General features: G+C 38.6%; 1 protein-coding gene across 4 annotated transcripts in view; it reads left to right on the top strand.

The window, feature by feature from the left end:
• NFIA (nuclear factor I A) overlaps nucleotides 1-25,906 on the top strand; it is a 365,327-nt gene that overhangs the window by 255,148 nt on the left and 84,273 nt on the right. For all 4 annotated transcript variants that reach the window (XM_054691349.1, XM_037498442.2, XM_037498444.2 and 1 more), the window contains exon 6: nucleotides 6,384-6,511. In XM_054691349.1, coding sequence (XP_054547324.1) covers nucleotides 6,384-6,511 — 128 coding nt within the window. The remainder of the gene's footprint in view (nucleotides 1-6,383; nucleotides 6,512-25,906) is intronic.

The following is a 25,906-nucleotide window of genomic DNA, read 5'->3' as shown; positions in this document are numbered from 1 at the left end:
ATCCTGTTGTCTCTAGATAACCTGCACCAGAGGGAGAGGGATTAGGCATTAAACCCACAGTATTATTTTACAAATTGGCTTTAGCACTGGACTGTGACATCAAAGAAAAGAATGGTGCAGAACGATCTTTAATGTCTGTGTACTTTGCAGAAAAATATCTGACAAAGGTATATTCCTCCTAAAGCAAGTAAAAACATTTTATGATTTCAAATGATGGCCACATTATCAGAATCTACCTTGGTAGAGACTCATTTTTACCTTAAGTTTAAATATTTTAGCAATCATCACTGAAAAAACAAAATCAGCTTAGTCTTTACTAATACCTTGAAAACAGTGAAATACTTATTTCCTCAATATCCTGCCATCAACTTTCATGTTGTTTCCATGTTCCCCTTACTTAGTTCACTGTAGTATTGGCTCCTCAGAAAAAAAAAAATCTCAAAATCCAAAGTCCATTTATAATAAAAGAATGAGATTGTGAACACATTCTGGTGTTAACACATTTTTAGATTTTGATTGTTTGCTGATGGAAGATGCATTATATGTAACTGCACTCAGTCAATATGAAAAAGCTTTGCAAATAGTTTTGGACAGTGATTAATTTAAAAGTTGATGGGCTGTTTGTTTTTCATATGTGTGCAGTGCTTGTACCATAAACACGTCCCCAATAGTGCTCCTCACCACCCCCATCCTTTCACACACTTCTCCAGCTGTTTTGTTGCCTTTTGTTGTGACTCTTTGAGTGGAAACCTGGTTATTAATGTCATGTAAATGGCCAATGTCTTTCTCGTAGCCTGCAAATAACAAACCCTGATAAAGAGCTAATTATAAACAGCATCAGTAGTTAATAACTCAGTAATATGTTTGTTTTACTCTCATTAGTCTCTGCTAGGATGGTATTTTTTTTTAATCATACTTTAAATATATAGACTCAGCAGAATTATCTATGTACAGTTTAGAAAATATGCCCAGAAGAATACCTCATATTTACATATAGAAAAGTTCATCAATCAATCAACACTGGAAACTTGCTCATGTGATGCCAATATTAATTGGTCACTGACTATGTAACAGGCACTGTACTAGGTGCTTTACATACCTATTATGACTTAATATTCATGATAGTTTTTTTTTAAAGATCTATTTATTTTTATACAAGAGCTGGGGTACAGGCAAGAGGCGCCAGAGGGTGAGAGGATTCACCAAACACAGAGCAAGGAGCAGAACAGGCAAAGTACCGAAATACACTGCTGAGGGGAACAGCGGGCGCGACAGGAGAGGTCTGCCACGCCATGTGGGAATCGAACCCGTGCTACAGAGGCTGCGCACAGCTTCACAGCACTGCACTCATCCCCCTGTGCTACCAAGGAGGCCCTGACAACAATTATTTAGCATATTCAGTGTTGTCATTTTCTAGTGAATCAACCCAGAACTCTGAGAAGTCAAGTAAATTGCCCAAAATCTCAGACCTAGCAACTGGTAGTATCTACATTCAAACTCAGGTCTGTTGGACCTTAAAAAATATGCTGTTTTCACACAGAATCTACTTTGGAATGGGGCTGACTCTTTCAGTAAGGAACAATAGCTGAAAGATAGGTTATTCCCCAAAAGGGAACTCTAATATATTTATTTTTCCTGCACACTCAGCATTTACCGTTGTGAGTTGTTTTTACCATTACTGAAGTAGGTACTTGTCTTGCCAACCCATCTGAGCTGTGAATTCCTTAAATGACAGTGTTGAACTCTTCAGCAACAAACATTATTGTCATAGGTGCTGTAGATATTTAAGTAATAGGAGCTTTGCAATCGAGTGATGGAGATAGATCCTTTTTAGTTCATGGTCAGTGAACAAAGAGGTATATTTCAGTTTTGTGGGTAAGGCAAGGCTTCTGAACTTTGCACATAGTAGGAATTAAGCAAATATCTAGGATGAAGGTAGTAGCTTTACCTTGATTTCTGGGTAGAATTGCTAGGAACACTAGAATAAATTCCACACATAAGAGTTGGTGCATCTTTCCTTAGAAAAACATTTTTCTTCTTTTGTAGAAGTCTTAATGGTACTGTCTTTTTTTTTTTTCTTAAATGTTTCTAGGAGAATAGAATCAGTGTGTTAGGATATCAAAAATAAGAAGCCAATCAGAGCCTGATTTGTTTCTAAATTTTAAAAAGAATAAATAAAAGACATTAACAGGCATTAATTGTTGGTTCTATAACTTTAATAAATAAACATCTCCAAAATCATAGAAGGGGTAGTATAAAATTGGAATAAAATATAGTTTCTTATGCCAGTGAACTTCATTCATCAAGGTAAACAAACTGTTGAGTTTGTGAAACCAGTGAACTTTGTCCTGGACACCCTCCACCTGTACATCCTGGCATTTCTAACTTTCTTCACTCCTGCATCTTTTTCTCTCCTGAACATACCCTCCAAACATTTATCCTGTGAAAATCCTTCCTTTCAAATTAAGGTGCCAGCTAATAAATACAGACACTTGCCTTTAGGATTTTTAAGTACATAGGGTATTTGCATCTGATCAGAGGACATACCAAGGACATTAAGAGCCTTAGAAAGATAGTAATAATACGAGAATGATGAGCAATGGACTTGCCCTTTTGGATCAGACATCATTGAACCATGACATCTAGGTAAATCCTTGTCACAGGTATGCCTGTCGTTGTTTGCAAATCGGTAGTCCAGTTCAGCAATTTTGGGGCATTTGTTATTAGCCAGACACTGTGGTAGCTCTAGAGATTGAAAAGCAAAAAAAAAGATAGTTCTTTCCCCTTCCCCCACAGATCTCACAGTCCCCTCAGGACATACAGGTCTTGAGTTGTATTTGCCAGAAACCATAAGGGGGGCCTCCCCGGTGGCGCAGCGGTTGAGTGCTGGGTTGCGAAGCTGCCAGCAACCTCTGCAGTGCCAGTTCGATCCCCGGCTGCTCCCCGGCCACCAGAGGAGGGTCCCACATGGCGCGCAGGCCCCTTCTGCCGCCCGCTGCTCCCCTCAGCAGTGTACTTTGGTCCTTCTGCCTGCTCTGCTCCCCGCTCTGGCCCTGGTGAATTCTCTCACCCTCCCGCGCTTCTGACTTACCCAGTGCTTGTATAAATAAGTAAATAATAAATAAATCTTTAAAAAAAAAAAAAAAAAAAAAAAAAAAAAAAAAAAAAAGAAACCATAAGGGGGATACTTTTTTTCCAACTTGTAAACGTCCAGTTTCCAAATTAGTCTTTCAATTCTAAAATATAGCAGCTAATATTAAATATACAAAGAGAACAGAAATCAAATGGAAAGACAGGAGATACTGTTATATCAAGAATCTGAACCAGGAATCATGCCTTATATTTAGCCTTGAGTTTCCTGGCTGCCAAGGCAAGAAGGGGAAGCACTTGGCTATATAATCTGCACATTCTAAAAAAAAGGATTGTAAATTCATTCAGAGACCACTTTTTTTCTGGTTTTATATATTGAAAGGATTTTTAAGTGTATATCCTTTTATAAAGGACTTTGACTAAATTTTATATAAAATTTAGAAAAATTCTTCAGTTGGCTATTTTTCATCTAAAATCAAAGAATGCCAAGCAGAGAACATTAAACTATTAAAGGCATTTCCTTTCGATATTAAGTGAACATGATACTGTTATGTTGCCTTCTTGTGGCCTGGCTTTAATGAGAGCAGAATTTATAGGCTCAAAGGTGTCAACTTTAGAATTAAAATTTCTTGCCTGAATTGGAGCCTCCACATTTTAAAATTCAGATCCTGCAGTAGCCTTAGCTGTCTCCCTGGCTCTAGGTTCCAATCTCTTCTTTTCCCTTCGCTTTTCTAAATTCATCATCTGCACATCTGTCAGGATGACCTTTCTAGAACATGATATGATATCACTCCCTGTTAGCCTTTTCCGGGGAATCTCGTTGCCTGGCGGACAGTCCAGACTTGCAAGATCTTGGCCACCCCCGTCTTTCACTAGGTCCCTCAGTCAACTTCAACCACACCAAACATCTGGCCATTCTCTGCATGTGTCACTGTGGACTCATGATGCTGCTGCTCACCTCCCTCCTGGGAGTGATGTTTAAAATGCCCAGTAACCTGTGTGACATCAATATGGCAATTAGAACAGAAGCCTCTCTGCTGTAGGGCTCGGCCAAGTCCTATAACGCCCCTTATGTGCCAGACGTTAACCCTTTAGTTTTTGGATTATGAGGGTGTCCTGGAGCAAAGATAGGGTGGCAAGATGGGGGGAAGCTTGTGGGACTTGAGACAGTGACACTATGCCAATTGATAAAGACATGTTATTTATTTATTTGTTTGTTTGTTTGTTTGTTTGTTTATTTATTTATACAAGCACTGGGTACAGTCAAGCGCAGAAGGGCGAGAGAATTCACCAGAATCAGAGTGGAGAGCAGAGCAGGCAGACTGACGAAGTACACTGCTGAGGGGAGCAGTGGGCGGCAGGAGAGGTCTGTGCGCCTTGTGGGACCCTCACCCAGTGGCCGGGATCGAACCGGCGCTGCAGAGGCTGCGTGCAGCTTCGAAACCCAGCGCTCAACCGCTGCGCCATCGGGGAGGCCCCGACATGTTTTTATTTTACCTTATTTTATTTTACTTTAATTTACTTTACTTTATTTTATTTTATTTTATATATTTTTACATCATTTTTCATTTTTGCACAATGTATGCATTTTCATCTTGGTTATATTCCCCATACAATTCCCACCCCCCTTATTTTGACCCTAATCCCTCCTCCCTCCCCATAGTGTGTCTCTGGTTTATAGTTGCTTATTGATTTTGATTTTTTCTTTATTATAATTAATCTTTTTCCTGGTCCCTTATTTAAGTTTTCTAGATTCCTGCTATGAGTGAGACCATCTTTTTCTTTCTGGTTTATTTCCCTGAGCATGATGCCTTCCAACTCCATCCATGTTGCTGCAAATTGCATAAGTTTATCTTTTTGATTGCTGAGTAATATTCCATGGTGTATATGTACCACATCTTCTTGATCCAGTCATCTATTTTTGGGCATTTGGGTTGCTTCCAAAGCTTAGCTATTGTAAATAGTGCTGCAATAAACATAGGGGTGCAGGTGCCCTTTTTGAATTAAGTGTTTAATCTACAGTGGGTCCTGAGTGGTGCATCCACTGACCAACAGCCTACCTTTGCCCCTTCCTCCTCTCCCCTCCCCCGCTTCTTTTTTTCCTCCCTTTCACCTTATATCCTTGACACTACTCTTCCAGACAGCTAAGGAACCATCTCTTCTGGGAAGCCTTTTCAGCCTCCAGCATATATGTTGATTCCCTTTTCCAGGTTGTCCTATATGTAGTTCCATCCTAATGCCTACATTTTTCTTCTGTACAATTTTTTTTTCCTCTGTCTCTAGCCACTAGACTGTGAAACCCATAGAGACTGGCACCATGTCTGATTCATTACTGTATCCCAGCATTTAGCATAGTGCCTGAAAGTGTTTGATGAATGAATACATATTAAAAATACTGTATACCAACACTCCTGAGGAAGAGACTTTCCAACCAGCACTCTCACGATCTCATCATTATGGTAGTAAGATAGTGACATAACCTATTAAGACACTGCCTTTTCACTTGTGAAGCCTCAAAATGAGAGAATAACTCAGTCCTTCAACTGAGGAAAATGGGGTACAGTCTGGAAATTTCCCAACCATACCACTACACCCCCCCAAAAAGCCCTACCTCAATGGGACAAAAGTTCATATTGGTAACCTCTTTGTGGAAGGGTAGTCATTGCATCACTGTTTTTTCCATGTCCCTATTTTCACAGGAAAGTGCATTTGCTCCCCTGATGTATCTCTCCTTTGTTCAGTTTTATCTCTAGCATCTAGATCACTACCTGTACTGTTGTAACTGTGCAGTAAATATTTTTTGAATGAACAATCCAAATGGAAGATGAGAAAACATGACAAAACAAAGCAATCTAAGCTTTTCGTGAAGGGTCCCATACGCTGGTTTTTATCCTTCTGGGGTGCCAGGAGGATGCAGTTGGTATTTAGGGGCATTGTGGATGTCTGTGCCTGTCTACTCCCTGAGGAGACACAGAATAAGGGCTTACCATGACTTGCAGGTGGAGACAGAAGCCGAAGCCAGCCACCAGTTCCTCAAAGGAAAAAGGAACAGGATGTGGCAGCAGCAGCAACGTGAGTGACAATAAAAATCAGACACTTGGAACAGCACAGACCCCAGACTTTGTTTTACATCCAGTGACTCACTCAACTGAATGGGAGCCTAAAATGAGCCCTAGAACTACACTGAGTTACTCAATTGCTTCCTCCCTTGGCTTTCTTTCAACCAGAGACGCAACGTCCAAGAGAAAGGTGGTTTGGATTGCCTTTAAACATGTACGCGTTTGTTATTTCAGCTCCACAAAGCGCCTCAAGTCTGTGGAGGATGAAATGGACAGTCCTGGTGAAGAGCCATTTTACACAGGCCAAGGGCGCTCCCCGGGCAGCGGCAGCCAGTCGAGCGGCTGGCATGAAGTGGAGCCAGGTAAGCGGGGCGGGTGAGTGGGCACTGGCTGTCGTTGGTCCACTTGCTTGGGACCAGGCCCGGCCTACGAGCGAAAAATGGGTACTTAACGCAGTTGATTTTTTTCAATGTGAATGTTTATCTGATTCTGACTGCAGAGAACAGCCATCCCACTGACATGAAAGACTGTAAGGATGGTGTCTGATTTTACACTCTCACAGGTTTTTACCTACACTGCAATCCAGCATTCTCTTTGCCTTTGCTTTTGTTTTTGTACTCACTGTTTTTTTAGGATCACTTTTTATTTTTATTATTTTTTTCCAGAGATTGATTTATTTATGCATATAAGAGCTGGGGTGCAGGCCAGAGATGGGGGGGTGAGATGATTCACCAGAGACAGAGTGGGGAGCAGAACAGGCAAATCTTTTTTTTTTTTAAAGATTGATTTATTTATTTATACAAGCACTGGGTACAGTCAGAAGCGCGGGAAGGTGAGATAATTCACCAGAGCCAGAGCGAAGTGCAGAACAGGCAGATTGACGAAATACATTGCTGAGGGGAGCAGCGGGCGGCAGGAGAGGGCTGCGTGCCATGTGGGACCCTTGCCTGGCAGCCGGGGATCAAAGCGGCACTGCAGAAGCTGCGGGCAGCTTCGCAACCCAGTGCTCAACCGCTGTGCACCACCGGGGAGGCCCAGAACAGGCAAATCTACTGAAATATGCGGCTGAGGAGTAGCAGGCAAGGCAGGAGAGGGCTACTGTGCCATGTGGGTTAGCTCCCTGGCCGGGAATTGAACTCATGCTGCAGTGGCTGCAGATAGCTTCATAATGCTGTGTCTTAACCCATTGCGCCACCAGGGAGGCCCTGGATCGCTTTTTAAAAACTTATCTTTTAATCATAAAAAAAAAAAAATCGGGGGCCTCCCCGGTGGCGCAGCGGTTGAGCACTGGGTTGCGAAGCTGCCCGCAGCCTCTGTGGCGCCGGTTCGATCCCCGGCTGCTCCCCGGCCACTGGAGGAGGGTCCCACATGGCGCGCAGACCTCTTCTGCCGCCCGCTGCTCCCCTCAGCAGTGTACTTCGGTCCCTCTGCCTGCTCTGCTCCCCGCTCTGGCTCTGGTGAATTCTCTCACCCTCCCGCGCTTCTGACTGTACCCAGTGCATGTATAAACAAAACAAACAAACAAATAAATAAATAAATAAAGCATGCCTCTATAAAAAAAAATTAAAAAAAAAAAATCGATCAACTTTTTCAACTAGGTTTATAGCCTTAGAAAGGAGAATGGCCACCTGTATCACTGTCTATACTTGGATTTTCATAAGGATACTTTAAATATTTTTTCCTATTACTGGATATCATGATTGCTTTTCTGTTTAAATGGAACAGCTCTCTTTACCTCCGTCTTTAGTAAACTGAACAGTTGATGCCTGCTGGTCCAACCTCGTGGGGCAGGCTAGTTTTGGCTCCTGAATCTTGAAACCTTTCTCATGTCTAAGCTTCATGTGTACAAGGGGAGTCTTCTCCAGGACTTTCCTCAATATGCAAAGTCAGATGGACATAGAGGACAGAGTAGGAACTGTGGAATCAACCAGATAGACTATAGTCTTGGCCCTGACTCCTGCTGGCTGTGTGATCTGTGGCAAATTACAAATCTCTCTGAGCCCAAGTGTCCCGGATTTTAGTAGTCTGCCAATAATACAGCTTTTTCAGTGCTCTTGAGAAGTAAATGATGTAGCATACATAACCGTCTAAGAATTATACCCAGCACAGAGTAAGTTTGGAAAAAATTTTTCTACCTAACCAATGCCTGAGGTTAATTCCCTACAAGAAGAGACAAGCACCAAGAAAATCTCTGAAATAGCCTCTTCCTTCATCTTCAAATCTTAACTCCATTCTCTTCTCTTAATTTATCAAAACACTAACTGCAGGGGGTGTGACCCTTAAGGAATAGCGTGAGGGAGGTTGAGGGGGGGATGGGATGAAGGGACTTTTCTGTATCCTGATTACAGGAATCTCTACATGTGTGATTAACTCTCTCTTGCTACCTCCAGGCAGTTTTTCTGTATGGTAATTAAATTCAAAGCAAAACAAAATCTCAGACCTTATCTTGCTCCCATGGCTAAAATGGAAAGTCTTCACTTTGCTAACCAATCTTCCTCTCACTGAATTCATTCATTTGTTCATTCACTCATCAACCATCTTCATTGAGAACGCCTCTGATGAGACAACTATACCTGGTTCTGGGAACTCAAGAATGAATGAGAAGGCTCTAGCACCTACTTTCAAAGAGTTTATAATTGGGAACGGGAAACAGACATATCAGAAGATCATTTTGAGTGATTTTGGAAGTGGAAGCGTGGGAATATTAGCCTCTAGTGCCACCTATTTCTGATTATTACCAACATAGCACTCAAGGTGTGGTGGGGTTTTCTATAAAGGTCACACATCAGTTTCACTCCACACTTAAATTCCTGCCAGTTTGCCTAAAGTGGATAAGAAATAAACCCAGGCTTAAATGAAAGTGCTGACTACGCATTGCTGTTAACTGCATCATCAGCACGACCTCAGGATAGTGCCAATGAAAACTTTATGTGCTATTAAAAAATTAAAAGAGGCAAAAACTTCTTTGAACCCTTTAAAAGCTTATACTGTAGAGTCTGAGCCAGTTTACCTGCTTCAGTGAAAGTGAGAATCAAAAGATACAGGTTTGGTATATTTATGCTTGAGTATTATACCGGTACCTTTTTGCATATATTGAAGCTGCCTCATTGTGTTGATGTCCATGGGCCTTCTCCATCATGTATCTGTTCCGTGGGTCCTTGACTAAATTTCTTTTGTGTATATTTGGGGACATTAGGTTGGGGTTGAATTTAGAATGCTTTGATCTAATGATTTTTATTCAGAGTAATTCCTATTCTTATCTGCACCTTATGATTCAAATGAACTTAAGTTTTAACATCTGAATACTTACATCCTTTGCAGTCTTTAAATTGCTAAAGTTTAATGACGGAATACTTTTTGGAGATATCTATCTATATATATTCCAAATAGATCTATTTTAATTATATATACATGTATATAATTTCATAGAGAAGGCCCCACAAGTATATTTCTGACCAATTCTCCATTCTCTATCCCGATTTCATTAAAGAAAAATGCAGTTTCATGGTATGTGTGCATGGGGGTGGGTAAATTTACTTTTGGCCATATTTGACATAGAAAGTCATAATTGAAAGAGGGCCTGAGGGGACATTAAAACTCAACTGAAGGATGTTGTACATGTTCGTGGTGACTTTGGTGTCATTAACTCACACCAGCCATTTAAAATGGATAATTTATGCTGCCAGATGGCCCTTTTTGGGGATTTTCCATCTAGCCCAATCCCCTTTTTGGCACAGAGAACACCTTATGTTGTTCCCACACTGATCCAGGCCTGCATTGCTTTTCCCCAGGGGTACAGTTCATTGAGTGGGAGGCTTTTAGTAGTTCACTCATGTAAATTACCTTCAGAACATGTTGGAAGTTCGGGGTATCTGAATGCACCAGCAGCATGTCGGTTGCCTACATTTGGGACAGTTCTCTCTAACAAGTCCTAAAAGATACTTTTGTTTATGCCTCAGGAAGCAAGGCCTGTGCTAACTCCTCACTGCGAGAGCTTTACATCTGTCTACCTGCCCTCATGCTTTTTCAGGACTCCCCAGCCAAAAGAGGGCTGAAGGTTGCCAGAGGAGACAAATTTCTTTGAGCAACAGGAAGGCTTTGGAAAGTAAAACAAACCAGACATGCAGTAAATTACATGGGCTCTTTCAAATGTCTTGTGTAGTATCCTGTTCCCCATTAGTTTATCTCAGCACTTTTAGTGCACAGCTCTTATTATCTGGGAAGAAGGGCATAGGAGATTAAAGATGATGTTAGTTTAAAAACATCAGACAACCTCAAGCTGACTTTTGCTTCTCTTACAATGCTGCATTTGTTCCTCCACTTAGTTTCGTTTCCCAGTTATCTCAAAACTGGGTTAGATTTGAAGCTTTGAAGCTAATCATGCACTGATGAAATGAGTCCTATGAAATTCTATCAAGCAAAAATGTACATACCATCAACTCATGTTTATCTGTACAAATGAAAAATTGCACAGCAACTGATAATGCAGGAAAAAAGAATGTGGGGGGGGTGTGGGAGGACCAACTGGCAGGAGCCTACATTGGGTCAAATACTGTGAGTGGTGTTTCATATATATGAAAAAAGTACAGCAACGATTGTTTGAGTACCTACTGTGTACCTATTTTTTAAAATTACTTTTCTCTAAAATATGCAAGATAGGCCTCCCCGGTGGCGCAGCGGTTGAGCGCTGGGTTGCGAAGCTGCCCGCAGCCTCTGCTGTGCCAGTTCGATCCCCGGCTGCTCCCCAGCCACCGAAGGAGGGTCCCACATGGCGCGCAGACCTCTCCTGCCACCCGCTGCTCCCCTCAGCAGTGTGCTTCGGTCCTTCTGCCTGCTCTGCTCCCCGCTCTGGCTCTGGTGAATTCTTTCACCCTCCCTCACTTCTGACTGTACCCAGTGCTTGTATGTATAAATAAATAAATAAATAAATAAATAAATCTTTAAAAAAAAAAAAAAATATGCAAGATAGCATGTCCCTGCCTTTGTACAGATGGAAACTGAGAATTTTAAAAAGTTAAGGGACTTGCCCAGGGCCACATAGATAGTAAGTCTGTAGATTAAAATTTCAACCTAAATCTGATTTCAGGATATGAGTTTTCATATATCCACTGGCCTCTTTCATCATAAATATTATGCTTGTATTTTAAGATCTGATATCCTGGGCATGTATTGAAATTAAAAAATCATAATAAAAAAATAATCAGAACGGACCTGAAAAATCTCTCATGTACCTTATCCTAACCCCTTATTACACAACCTAATTCAGGGAAGGGATGTGGCTACTAAGTTTACATGGGATACAAAATAGAAGGAAACTGTTAATAATAACTGTTGTTAATAAAGTGTGAAATATCTATCAGTTTGGTTCATAAAACCAAATAATCCTCAACATTCAGATCTTTGTTCCAATAAGATAACTGTTCTCATCCATCATCCTATAATCTATAGTTCTGCTTTCCTTTCTTCATACCACTACCTGCTGTTATTGCCTGCCTTCTAAAATATACACTCCATGAGCAGTGGCTGTCTTCTCCTCTGCTATGCCCTCATTATCTGCAACATTGCCGAGCACATACTGAATACTCAGTAAAGAAATACTGATAGATTGGATAAATGAATGAAGCCTGTAAAGCAGAGAATTAGCAACACTTCGAATAAACCAGAGAGCAGAATTTGCCACCAGCAATCCCCTCAGAATGATGCTTGCTATATTCTCAATCTATAGGCTATTATTCAGTCAAATCCAGTTTTTAATAAGAAGTAAACAAAACAGGCACCTCCCTGGTGGTGCAGTGGATTGAGCGCAGCGCTGTGAAGCTATCCGCACCCTCTGCAGCCCGGGTTAGATTCCCGGCCAGCCAGGGAGATATCCACATGGCGCGGCAGACCTCTCCTATCTCGCCTGCTACTCCCTTCAGCAGTGTTTTCTGTCCATCTGCCTGTTTTGCTCCCTGCTCTCTCCCTCCTGTGCCTCTGGCCTGTACCCCAGTTCTTGTATAAATAAATAAATAAATCTTTTTAAAAAAAGGAAGTAAACAAAATGATTGCTATGGTCCACCCACAGGTCCCATTGATTAGTAAGTGCCACAGCAAACTTTATTATCTCTTGCTCCTTTACGCGACTCGAACCTTTAAGAAAAGGTAATTATTGGGCCTCCCCGGTGGCGCAGCGGTTGAGCGCTGGGTTGTAAAGCTGTCCACGGCCTCTGTGGTGCTGGTTCGATCCCCAGCTGCTCCCTGGCCACCGGAGGAGGGTCCCACATGGCGCGCAGACCTCTCCTGCCGCCCGCTGCTCCCCTCAGCAGTGTACTTCGGTCCTTCTGCCTGCTCTGCTCCCCGCTCTGGCTCTGGTGAATTCTCTCACCCTCCCCTCGCTTCTGACTGTACCCAGTGCATGTATAAACAAAAAACAAACAAATAAATAAATAAAACATGCCTCTATTAAAAAAAAAAAAAAGAAAAGCTAATTATTGTTTTTTAAGGTAATTTAAAAAATAATTTATTATAACAAGCTCTATAATAAGAATCCTCATAGTGAATCTTTTCTAAATCATTTCATGTAACTTACCTGATTTATGTCTGAAAATTTTCAGGTTCCCGTTTCAAATTTTCTCTTATATAAATGTAATGAGCACCCAGATGAGGTATTATGAGGTCTGTAGTATATGAGATCTAATCTTGCTACTCAAAGTGTAGTCAGGGGACCAGCTACCTGGCATCCCCTGTGAGCTTATTAGGAATGCATAGTCTCAGGCCCCACCCCAAACCACTGAATTTTAACAAGCTCTCCAGGTGATGGGTATATATGTTAGGGATTACAAAGCGTTGATATAGCACCCCTTTGACTATTACTTTATGTGGGCTTTTACCATCCAATTCTTGCATGGAGGTGACCTTTCACCACTATGTTCCTCAGTGTTTATACTTTAAGTAGTAATACTCACATCTAGGTAGATAGAAATCTAACCTATTTTCAGACAGATCAGGAAGAGAGTAACCTCACACACTTGTTCATGAAGTGTTTAGCTACTTCACTACACGAAAGAAAATTCCTATATCTTTCTCATCTTCTTCCATGTAAGTGTCTGCTTCATGAAGAATAGCTAATTATCTAATCACTGTAATTCAAGTCAAGCCAAGCTGTTGAATCTTTAAGTGCTAACTGTGTGCAATACAGTAGGTACAATGAGTGCTCCAAATTTCCTTAGGTGTCAGTTACTGTCTGTATAATGGGAGCTCTTGTTTCTGTCACAAAGTTATGACAATCAAATGAGGTAATGGACACCAAAGTTCTTCACAAAATTTAATGTTCTTCAGTCATGTGAAACATCAATAGGATTATTGAGGGAGATAGACTTCACCCAACTGATGATGATTGAAAGCAGACAGGGTTTAAATATAGCAGGAGTCAAACATGTTCAATCTGGCTGGAGAATTAGCAGCACTTTCCTCAAAAGGTGGCAATAAAACTGGGTTTTAGCTGGAACCTAGAAGAAGCATTCATATACATGAAAGTGAGACTTGAAGCTCTTAACTTTTCAATCATTGATATATATAAATCTAAGTGTTTTTCATATACTTTTCTTCCTGGGTTGCAATGTAGCTTTGTGGAATCCTCTGAACCTTTAGAGGTTCTCTGTGTCCCCCCAAATTAAAGACTCATTCAAGCATCCATTGGCTTTAGGAATTACTGAGTTGTACCATTTCCTGCATTTGAGACCATACCTGCATTGAGCACACACATATCAGCCAGTTTCAACAGAAGTCAAGATAATATTTAGGACTTGAAATTATAGGAACAGAGTGAAATTTAGTGCTGTGTTTGAAAACATGAGTAAAAGGCTGCTTGAAATTTCTCCTGTAGAAAAAATTCAGAATTCTAGCAAAAACATTCAGAGTTTTAGAATTGAAATGCTTTCTATTCTATTGTGATTATAAAACCTTATTAACAAATGCAGTTATATTAGGCAAAATGTTGGAAGTTATAAACAGTTCAGTGAAAAGTTTTTAAGTCAAATTTGATAAATAGTAAGTTTAGTGGAAGTTATTTTCTTTAGCACTTTCAGAGATAAAGTTCTTCTCAAAGAATAAGTCCTCATTTTTAAAAACTTTTTAAATTAATTTTTTTCTTACATTGTTGTAGTTCCCATAGTACTCCTACCACATCGTCTGTGAACCATCAGCATATTCCCTTGTGTTCTTCCCTCTACTTTTTTTTATTTCCCCCTGCCACCCTCCCTCCTTGCTTTATACCTCAGTTCTGTGGTCAGCTTGATAGTTTTGACTTTTTTTTTACCTTCTGTTTGGTTTTTCTATATTCCACATATAAGTGAGACATCTGATATTTATCTTTTCCTTCTGACTTATTTCACTTAACATAATTCTGCCCAGCTCCACCCATGTTGCTGCAAAAGGCATGATTTTGTCTTTTTTTGATCTGAGTAATATTCCATTGTATATATATACACCATAGCTTCTTGATCCATTTGCCTGTATGGGGGCATTTGGATTATTTCCATATATCTTGGCTATTGTAAATACTGCTGCAATAAACACAGGAGTGCAGGTTTCCTTTTGAATTAGTGTTTTTGTGTCTTTGGGTAGATTTCTAGGAATGGAATTGCTGGATTGTACGGTAGATCCATTTTTAACATTCTGAGGAACCTCCACACAGCATTCCACAGTGACTGGACCACTTTTTATTCCCACCTGCTGTGTAAGAGGTTTCTTTTATCTCCATATCCTCACCAGCATTTGTTGTTTCTGTTTTTGTTTTTTTTTTTTTTTGTTTTTTTTAATGTGGGCCATTCTCATTGGAGTGAAGTGATATCTCATTGCAGTTTTGATTTGCATTTCCCTGATAATTAGTGATGAACATTTTTTCATTTGCCTGTTGCCCATTTGCATTTCATCTTTGAAGAAGTGTCTTTTTAGTTTTTTTGCCAATTTTTTTTTTTTGATTGGGTTGTTTGTTTTTGTTGAGTTATGTAAACTCTTTGTAGATATTTGCTATCAGTCCCTTATCCATCCAATGGTGTGCAAACATTTTTTCCCATCCAGTAGGATGTCTCTTCATTTTGATTATTGTCTCTTGTGTACAGAAGCTTTTTTAATTTGATGTAGTTCCAGTTATTTATCTTCTCCTTTGTTTTCCTTGCTTCTGGAGAAGTAGCGTCAAAGATGTTTCTGAAGTTTATGTCATGGAGTGTTTTGCCTATGTAATCCTCATTTTTGAAGGTCAAAATTAAGCACTGTAATTAAGCACTATAAACAGGTTAACTGTTTTCTTTTTTCACAATTATTAAGTCAAGAAACATATTTTACAGGCATTTGTACACTATTTTGTAAACACTTGGTTGACCAGCAACCCAGGTCATTTAGAACAAGAGTTCAGGGTCACAATTTCTAAGAGAACAGTTGGATTTTTGGAGTTATCTCAGTTTATTGTGATTTTAAATACTGCATACTAGGTTCATTTGGATTTCCACCTCTTCTGGTCCTAATTTGACTGTCAGTAAGCATTCATCAATTGCAAGGGCTGGGGAAGTTTACCAACTTAAACTTGTAGCTGAGACACATAGGAGGAAGCCCATTATCAATGCCAATAAAAAGGCAGCAGACTGGTAACAATAGTGCATTGATTATGGACACTCTGCTGCGCTAGCATATATTAGTGGAGATGATTAAATCTCCCCCAATCTCCTGCTGTAATAGGAATAGTCACTGTTACAGAACACTGCTGTAGGATCAATGTCCTGGCTTTTCTTCTGCATTTATGGAACAGTAGGAAAGCATCATCCTGTGACAACATTCTTTTCCATTATCTCTTTAGTATTGGCACCTGCTCATTAGAGATCAGTGCACCAGGGGGCTCTGGTCAGTACCAAGGGGCCTGTACAGTAGTGATCCTCCTCGATAAGACACTCTTCACCCCAATAAGGAACTAGGACAGGGAAGCTGTGTATCAACATAAGCGCTCTAGCCATCCTTCACAAATATCCTTATCTTCTTTATCAAGGCTATTTTTTAATGCCAACAAAAGGACCTAAAACAACCTATTGTATTTGGAGTCTCACAGGTTACCTGTTAAAAGAGAAGAAGTATTCTCTCATACATGCACACACTGTAAATGTGTATGTCATATGTGTTTGTCATATGCATGTATATGATTTAGGATGTTAAGAAATATTATTGTTATATTCCCGAAGCCTGTTATAGTACCTAGTACCATTTAATAACTATTTATTGAATGAATGAGTGAATGAGTAGACAGAGAGAGAGATTGATAGGTAGGCAGGTAGGTAAGTAAGTAGATACAGAGATAGACAGACAGACAGACAGATAAATAGATAGAGGCCACACATGCGTGTCCTTTTTGAGGAGGCAAAATGCTTAGGAAGCAAAGTGCTGCATACATTTGTTGAATGGATGAATGTAGATCCACTTGCATCAGGGAACCCAGATGCACAGTTTTGTGAATACAGAAGGTCCCAGAAAACAGATGCTGCATTTCAGCTGGTTTTGTCTGAGTAAATAAATTACCCAAATCTCCAAATTTTTAATTTCATGTTTGAAAATGAGAGTGTAAATATTCTAGAAAGAAGGAAGAAAAAGAGGTAGCTTGTACCTTAGTGTATATGGGAAGTCCTCCTCCCCTGTCCTGTGATCATCTCCAGCACAGCCCCAATGGCTTAGGTAGCGAAGTGCTGGCTCATCATGTAGCCCTGTTTAGCCTGCTGTGTGCAGGAACTTTAAAGAAAATTTTATTCCAGCCACAACAATCTTCATGGGGTTATTGGGGGTGGAGAAAATAAGGGAGAAATAGAATTATCTTTAAGAGGAAAAAGTACAAATTAGGAATCAAAAGTCTATGATTCTCGCATTCTGCCTTGAACAGACCTGGGAGTTTTAGCAAACTGCCTCTCAATTTTCATTTTCTTATATGGAACAACTGTGGACAATAAAACAGCCCGAACTTTCTAACTCATAGCTTAAAAAATATCAAATGAGATGATAATAAAAACAAGAACTGCTATTTATTATGCTCTACCTGTGTACAAGTTACAGTGTGTGTCACTATACATAGAATATTTCTACATATATGTCTTTGTACATATATGTCTTTATGGTTTCATAAAGCTTTATACAAATGTTACATATTCTTTTAAAAAATACTTTGGAAAAACTCTAAAGTGCTATAAAAGTTTAACATAATATGAAATTAAGTTGAAAATATATGTCCAAGTCTGTGTCTATTATATGCAAAGCATCATGCAAGATGCTGGAGGAAAGAAAGAAATCAATAAACAAGACCGATCTTGTCCTCAAAGAACTTACTGTCCAGGGAAGGCAGGAAGGGTAACTGGTTAATCAAGTATCTAGTGGCTATAATACAAAGTACAGAGTATGCGAAAAATCATGTTGACTCAGACCACAACTGTTTAAAAAGCTGGTGTCTCAGCCATTCCATTATGAAAGGAGCATCAGTTAATACTGGTCCCTGTTTCCTTCCCTTTGTGATATCAGAGTATTATCTCCCTCCATCTCTAAAAAGCATGTAGAAAACTGATGCACTGGGAAGCAAGCGCTCAGGAAGTTCACAAGGCAGTGTCATCCTCCTCCAGCAAAGACAGATCTTTCTGCACCCATGGACTCAAACCTCCCTTCCTAAAACAGACAATGCTTTGGCTTGTGGATAATGAAATGGAGCAGAACCTAAGCAAATATTTACCTAGAGGAAACAAAAGTATTAGAATTGAGATCATTTCACCAAAGGGAAAAATAACCAGAAAGTAGAGTTGGAAAAGGAAAAACAAAATATATAGATGATCAGACTGACTTAGGGGTTTATGGTATTGATTTTCCTATATCTAATAAGTTTATTTATGTGAGATTTATCTAATTAAATAATATTTATCTAATAAGTATTGTTCAATATTATAAATTATTATAAATAATGTACTTATAGAACTGAAGCAGAAGGTATTTTAACACCTGATATACAGAGAAAAAAGATTCTTTAAATAATGTCCTTAGTTCATCTGTTCTATGAGTGTAATGTAGATATTTCATAGACTCGGGTATAACTACATTTCAGTTAACAATAAAAGATAATTTTATTTGTAGTTTGTCATTGGACTGCTGCTGAAAATTTAAATATATAAGGGTTTTATTAGTGAGAGCTAATGTTTATTGAGCACAAACTAAAGACCATACGCTGTTCCAAGCTGCATATATGTATAAATACATAGATTGAATAGATGCAGCTCTATATTTATGTGTACATCTACTTATAAATGTGTGTATATGTACATATATTTTTTATTTAATTTGTCAAATAGTGGTAGATAGCTATCAAAACTATTTGCAGGCATCCTTCCCTTTCTCATGTGTCTGTATTTTTCATGCATGATTCTATTTAAATGTCGAATAATCAAGGAATAACACTGTCATTTTTGGGGAATGAAGTTCTGTCCATTTTTTTTTTTTTTTTGGCCATCACTGTTTTTAATGAAGCAGTTTTGTGATGCTCTGCCATAAGGAGTTTTTAAGGGAAGTTAGGGAGAGGGAAGAGAAAAGCCCCTGGCTCTTGCTGATCTCAGGAGTCAGGAGCTTCCCTGCCTTTGCAGCTCAGCTGTGCACAACCCAGTTCCTTTCCTCTCAGCAGAGGGTTACAACAATGTCTATTTATCCAGTCTCTCCATCCACGGATTTCAAATATATCATGAACTCATCAATTAATCAAAGACGTGACACCCATTTGAAGATGATGGGTGAATTACATCCTAGAAGATTCCGAGAAATGCTCGCACCAACGTAGTAAATCAGGGACTGTTCCTGATGGATTCCTGAACAATACACCAAGGACTGAAAGGGAAGAGTTTTCTTTCCAGCACCAAATCACAAAGTATGTCTCTCAACTAAGAAGAATCTTGGAGAATAAAAAAAGTCTTTTTATTTTAAAGCATTTCTTAAACTTGATGAAAAATTAAACTGTGATAGAATAACTAGACCCATTGAAATAGAGATTATTAGCTTGCCTCTTCAGAGTAAAGTAATAGTGACCTCCCTTCTTAACAATCAAAAGCCCCTCTAAAATGTTTGGATTTTTTAAAGTGGGGTTACTTTGGTTTCCGGTTCTTTGGTTGTTTGGAGTGTTTGTGTGCCAGCCCACATGGTGAAAAGCCTGACAGACACATATAATGTTCAGTATTCACTCAACTTGTCTGGCTTTTAGTGTGGTCCAAACATCTCACTGTCCCTCATTTGGAGGAAACATTCTAATCTCTAGGGATTTTCCACTTTGTATATAATGAGAGTTAAAGTTTTCATTTGCATCATTGGAAATGCATTCCAGTCATTAGAAATTCAAAGAATGGCAACCCAATACCCATTTCTAATCTGAAGTGTCCTCTGTAATACCAGATTGTTCTGCCATGCTAGCTGTCTCAACCAGAAATCACTTCACTGCGATTCACGATATCACCATTACTTATGACTTAAGGCAGTCAGAATTTGCCATCTGCCTTTCAGCCATTTCATGAACCCGACTGAAGAGAGAGTTTATCAAAATGGCTGAGCGTCATCCCTCATGTTTAGCACTCTGTAGGGACTTACCTCAGCAGCACTTCCTGTTTTAATGTCTAAATACACGTGTAAGGATTAAAAGTAGTACTAGATGCAAGAGAACATTTTTCAGGGCCAGTTAGTCTTTGATATTTATCACTTCATAGTGATAACACCTGCTTCTAATTTTATGGGTTCTTTTTTACAGTGGCTGATTTTTTTTCTTCAGAAAAGAAATCTTATCCTCAAAAGACTTAACTGTTAATTTTTCTCCTTTTGATCTGCTTGATATTTTCATGAGTTTGTCCATCAGCATTGAAATCTTAACATGCCTTTAGTTGTAAAAAAAAAAAAAAGTATAAAACAAAATCATTATATTGTGTCACATAAATTTATGTCCTAGCCACACATTTGGAGACTTTTGCAGAGGTATAATTTGTTATAAATGTCACTATCTGCCACTTAGGCTACTTGATAGTTATTTTAAGGTGAATAAAGCGAGGGAAATAAACTTGAACCAGCTTACATTCAGGACCCAAACTTAGTTGTTTTTCACATTCAAGGTCAGAATTTGAGGACAATTGTCATTGAGATTTGATAAGTAGAAGGGGGGAGCGGGGAGGCAGGAACCCAGTTTTGTCTAATTAAACATATGGAAGTAGTCCTTCGGTTTTGGGGCAACTGGTGGAGCCCAGTTTGATTTGCTGCTTTGTTTTTATCTTGCATGAAGACCTTTCCCTAATAGGTACTAGATGAAGTTAATTACACTAGTAGAAAAAGCTGTAAACGATGATATATTTCAAGCAACCCATTCTGATTGGTCTGTGGGGAGTTATCTGTATAAAATTGGATTTTTGTGTTGGGTTCCAAAAAAAAGTGTGAATATGAAGGAGAAGTGCTAAATCATGACTCCAGAGAAAATGTCGGCCTTGAGCAGTTTTTAGTTCAAGTGAAAACCAAACTTTAGGATTGGGACAAATAAGACAAGGAGGAAAAAAGGGTGAATCATTAACTCCCAGTATAAAAGCATTATGGTGATCAAGTTTCACCAAACTTGAATAAGACACTCAACAAAGGCTGAAACTGAATGGAACTAACTCATTTACTTAATTGATATGAACAAGGCTGCCAAGCATTTATCCTTAGTGTCAGATAAGTGATTTTTAATAAAATATTTCCAAGATATGAAGACAGTTGAGAAAACAGCACGGTTTTTAATAATTGCTCTCATAAGTAAACGAATCTATCATTACGTTGTCACAAAGAATGACAGTGAGGGAAACATCCTGCTAATCCCTCTCAGATAAGCAGTCAGCGTAATTAGACAGACACCATCTCTTCTGTTGAATGTTGCATTAATCAGAAGTGCAACTTTACACGAATTCTTTTCTGATATGTCATTGTTTAAAAACCTATTTTGTCAGATATTGTGCTTCAGAAAATGACTCATGCAGTTGTATGATTTACATAAACACAGCTATTTCCCTCTTTATTGTTTTTGTTTGATTGCTTTAGTAGCATTTGGTAATATGGGGTTATTTTGCATCCACAAAGCTGCATTTGAGGTTAGTGGGGTTTTTTTATTTTACAAAATATCACAATAATGAACGTAGTTGAAGTATTTTTAAGCTTTGAAAGAAGCTGGTGGCTCATGAAGCTAGAATGAAGGCATGCCTCTTTTAAAGAGAAGATTTCTTATAAGAAAATGGCCACAGGTTTTCTGCATTAAATAAGAGCTCAAGAGAGACCCTCTTTGAGAAAATTGTCGTGTTAAAAGGATGAAATGTGTTGCCCCCTTCCAGCATGCACAGGCATTGCCATTTTAAAGAATTCCATTTGCTGTGTAGTTTCTAGCCTCAGATAGGAACTATTTCATAGTCATAAAGTGGTATCAGCGAAGTCCATTGCACAGCTCTATCTCCCCACTTTCCCAGAGACTCAAAGGCAAAGAAAAGGTTATTGAAGGATGGCAGGCAGATTTCACTAAGTAACAGGTGGAGGTCAAAGTAGTTTATTTGTGGGGATGAACAGAGTGCAGAGATGAAAAATCAAATGCTTTGCCATAATAAGGTTTGGCAAGAAAATGCTGACTACACTAAGCTTAGATTCTAGCTGACAGAACCTTTTCTAGTGTTCATTACTTGATTTCACAGTTCAAGCAATTTGAAGAGGCCTAAAATTCTATTTCTTTCCCCCCCATGAAATGTTCCAATCATTTTCAGATTTTACTTTAAATAAAGTGATGGTTGCTCTGCTTGTATCCAGGGAACATTGGACTGATAGATGCCCAAGGCAGACATACCAAAGACGGCACATCACAACCCTTGCATCCCTTCTAAATTAAATTTTGTCGGTAGAACTCTTAAATACCAAGCCTTCAATCATGTCTTCTCTGACAGAAGAGAACATATTTTAATAAACACTTAACTTCCCATCAGTGAAGCCAATGTTGTAGGTGGAAAAAAGTCCCTATTAGGATAATTATCAAGCTTGAACACAGGGTTATTCCTGGCTTGTTGAAGGTGGGAAAGAAAATGTTCTCATTTCCCCCTTGATACTGTAAATTCTGTATTTGCATAGTGCATTTGTTTTGCTTTTATAACTTAAAAAAATAGTTAAACATGCTAAAAAGCTATGAAAGCAAAATTTACCTACTGTTTTATAGCAGGACCAAAAGAGTAAAGTTATTTAACGGCTTATAGACCAGAACTGTCCAATCGAACTTTCTGCAGTGATAGAAATGTTCTATATCTGCTCTGTCCCATATTGTCACAACTAGCCAAATATGGATGTCGAGCACTTGAAATGCAGCAGTGCTGAGCAACTGAATTTTTAAATTCATTCCATTTTAATTAATTTAAATTTAAGTAGCCACATGTGGCTAGTCCCTACCATATTGAACAGGGCAGATATAAACCAAACATATGTACGATTGAGTTTTTTCTTTTCAGCTGGGTATCTGGGCAGAATGAATAAAACATTATACTATATTTATTTTTATGTAAAGAAAATAATTTGGTTTTCTCAGTAATTTCTCTTTATTCTTCTCTGTGAATAAATTTTCCTAAGTCCTCTGTGAATGTGTGTGATTGTTATGTTGAGTACAATCAAGCCTTCCCTGAATACATGGGGCGATGGGATACTAGGGGAAGATGAGATGGGTAGGGGATCCCCAACCTTGCAAGTATATGAAGGATGAATCAGTTTGTTCATTTCAATCCAGACACCATGATATCTGCATTGAGCATGAAAGAAGAAATTCCCTTAAAAAATTAAGACACTTAATTGTTGTCCCAAGAAGCCTATTTTTATATGACATTTTCCTTGTGTCTAATCTTTCCTGTCTCCGGTTGTAAATTTTCTCACACAAATGAACATTTGGAATACATTAGAGAACTCATCATTTTTCTCCTGAATAATCCATATAATTTTTATTCCATTCTCCAATTTTGAAAAATTGAAGAAATCACTTGAATCCAAGCCTTTTAAATTAGCTGAACTTTTAATGATGCAATAATTCTTTTCGGGGTCCTTTTAACTCATTTTAAATGGTTGCATATAGAGTAAGATGGATAAACCTCAGGCGCTATATTAACTTTCATTTTATTCTCTCCATAAAATCATAAAAATGATTTTAAAATATTTTTATTCACTGAAAAAGATTAAATGTCAAAATAGTCTGGCTGGTTTACCTTTTTTTTTTATTGTTGAGTGTGTTCATCATAATAAATTACATTAGAATGAACCCTAATGGATTTTATCATTAGGACACATTTAAGAAGAATACAGGCTTTTGAACTACCTCCTGATATCACACAGCAAGTGTTTATACCCGTAGGAACAGAATGGTCTTTTCGCTGTGGGGCTGATCTAGCCAATCACAACCTTCATTTAGCTTCTTGGTTGGACATCATCTCATCACAAGGTGCTGCTGAGATGGTCCTAGAAAGATCCTTTTCTTGCCTGTGAGGCAACTGCTGGAGAGTGTGGCGTAGCTCTGAATCTGGAAGAGATGAGTTTGAGCATGAATTTGCTAGTGGTGGATGACTTGCAAAATATGGTACTGGTACTCAGCTTTCATCCTGTACTAGAGAAATTTGTGCTGACAACTTAAATCAGGCAGATATGCCTGGGGAAATCATTTCCTACTCTAAGATCTGTAGGTGTAGGGAAATCTGAATTTAAAGACAACAGTCACAATAGTACTTAACATGTCATTTAAGCTGAAGAAAACTACTTTCAGTATCATTAAAGAGCTTGTGATTGGTTTGTATCAGTAATGTTGATAAGTTATTAGTACTTGTTTCAGAAATAGGTATCTTGGTGGAGTAGTACAGTGAAACGAACAATAACTTTGATCCTCTGGGTTCAGATGCTGGCTGAACCAACATGTATAAGTGTGTGGCTTCTCATCATCTCAAGGCTTTCTCTCCCTCAGTTATCCTCTCTCTGAGTCATTGTTTTCTGGGCCATTCCCATTGTAGGCAAACATATTTCACAATCTCTCATCTTCAGAAAGTTCTGCCTTGCTTCTCTCTCTCTCCCTGTAATTAGTATCCTATGTTTCTGCTTTTTTTTCTGCAGACCAATTTCATGAAAGAATTGACTACCCTCATGTTCTTTTCTTCTTCATTTACCATTGATTCTGTAAACCATTCTAACCTGTCTTCTGTGCCTCACCCTCTTGGAGATTGGTTTTTCAAGGTCACCAAAAACATCCATTGCCAAATCCAGTGGACCCTCTCTATCCTCATTATACTTTTCTCAATAGCATTCAATTTGTGTGATTACCTCCTTCTCCTTGAAAAACTTTTCTTGTTTTCTGCAAAACTACACTTTCCTATGGTTTAAACACCTTGGCTCAGCCTATTTTGACATTAACTTTAGTAGCTCTGAAGCTTTCTTTGACTTGTGAGACTCTGAATTCTAAATAATCAGGCATGGTAAACTACAACTTCAATTTAAGTGAGGTATTATGGCATTATAACATTCTAGGCTTGAAGCTATCAATGAGTCTTAAAAAAAAGAATTTTTTTATCCTCTCTGGCTATGAACAGTGATATAACAGTTTGCAGAAGGCTTTGTAGAAGAAGCAACTTACTGCATAGGCGAGAAGCTATTGCAAACATTAAGTGTATGTATCTACCACTTTATAATTAATCTCTTGGAGAGTTACTTTCTTTTAAGTCTGAGATATTTATTTCTTGGAGGTTATGTGTTAGAATCACTGATAATACATTTGGTATGTTTTAACAAAATCCTAATTTAGTAGTAAGTCTACGAAAGCCAAAAAAAACCTTTGCTATGTAAGACAAGATGATTCTTGGAATAATTGAGACTTGCTTTCATTTTTGCATAATTTTTGAAGCATATATGACCTTTCTTCGAATTTCTTCTTTGAATAACCAAATTAGAAATTTCAGCTATAAATATGCTTTACTGACTTATATAGAGCACTGTTTTTATAGTATACTAAGGAAACTACATGAGGGAGTATGCTTTACAAAATGTTTAAGCGACAGAATCAGAGACAGAATCAGAGTTTTTTTTTTTAGACAATCACCAAACTGGTTTGATGACCATTTCTTTAGTGACTTAAGGATTTCTTGAGGTCACTAGATGGGCGAAGCTTTCCATTAGCCTTTAATTTTAGAATAGCAGTAATTTTGGTAAGGCAATAGCAAAGATGGGTCGTTGGGAATTAGGTAACAGTGGACACAAGGATATCTAAAGTCAAACATGAACATGAAAGCTTACAGCATTTTGTGGTCCTCTCTAACCTGCTTTCATACTGGATTTTATTACTAAACTGAAGAGGTTGCTTGTTTCTAGAGTTTCTCCCAAACAGATAATGCATATAAAGGAGCATTATTGAAACTAAACTTTCTCTTCTTGGCTTTGATACTTTGAAGAAAGAAACATAATCAGTTCAGTTGTCTCTGACCACTTGAATTACATCATCCAAACTCCTACAGCAGACAAGATGAACTCCTGCTGCCTAAGCAGCTTTTGTTGGGGTTATTTTCACAGGACAATGAATTTTTAAATAAGTCTTCTAACAAAAGTAAGCATCAACACTGACTTGTCACATTTTCCCTTTAAAAAATGTTTCATTGTCATTGAAATAATTATAGTTTATTATGATGTCTTCCATCCCCCCTTCCTATTAATATGTAGCTCCTTGGGTTCCT

The sequence above is a fragment of the Talpa occidentalis genome, unplaced genomic scaffold (assembly GCF_014898055.3).
Source record: "Talpa occidentalis isolate TD23 unplaced genomic scaffold, MPIMG_talOcc4v2.1 talOcc4.9, whole genome shotgun sequence".
NCBI classification, from domain to species: Eukaryota; Metazoa; Chordata; class Mammalia; order Eulipotyphla; family Talpidae; genus Talpa; species Talpa occidentalis.
The sequence above is the reverse complement of the archived record's forward strand: the minus strand, read 5'-3'. Positions and strand labels throughout refer to the sequence as shown.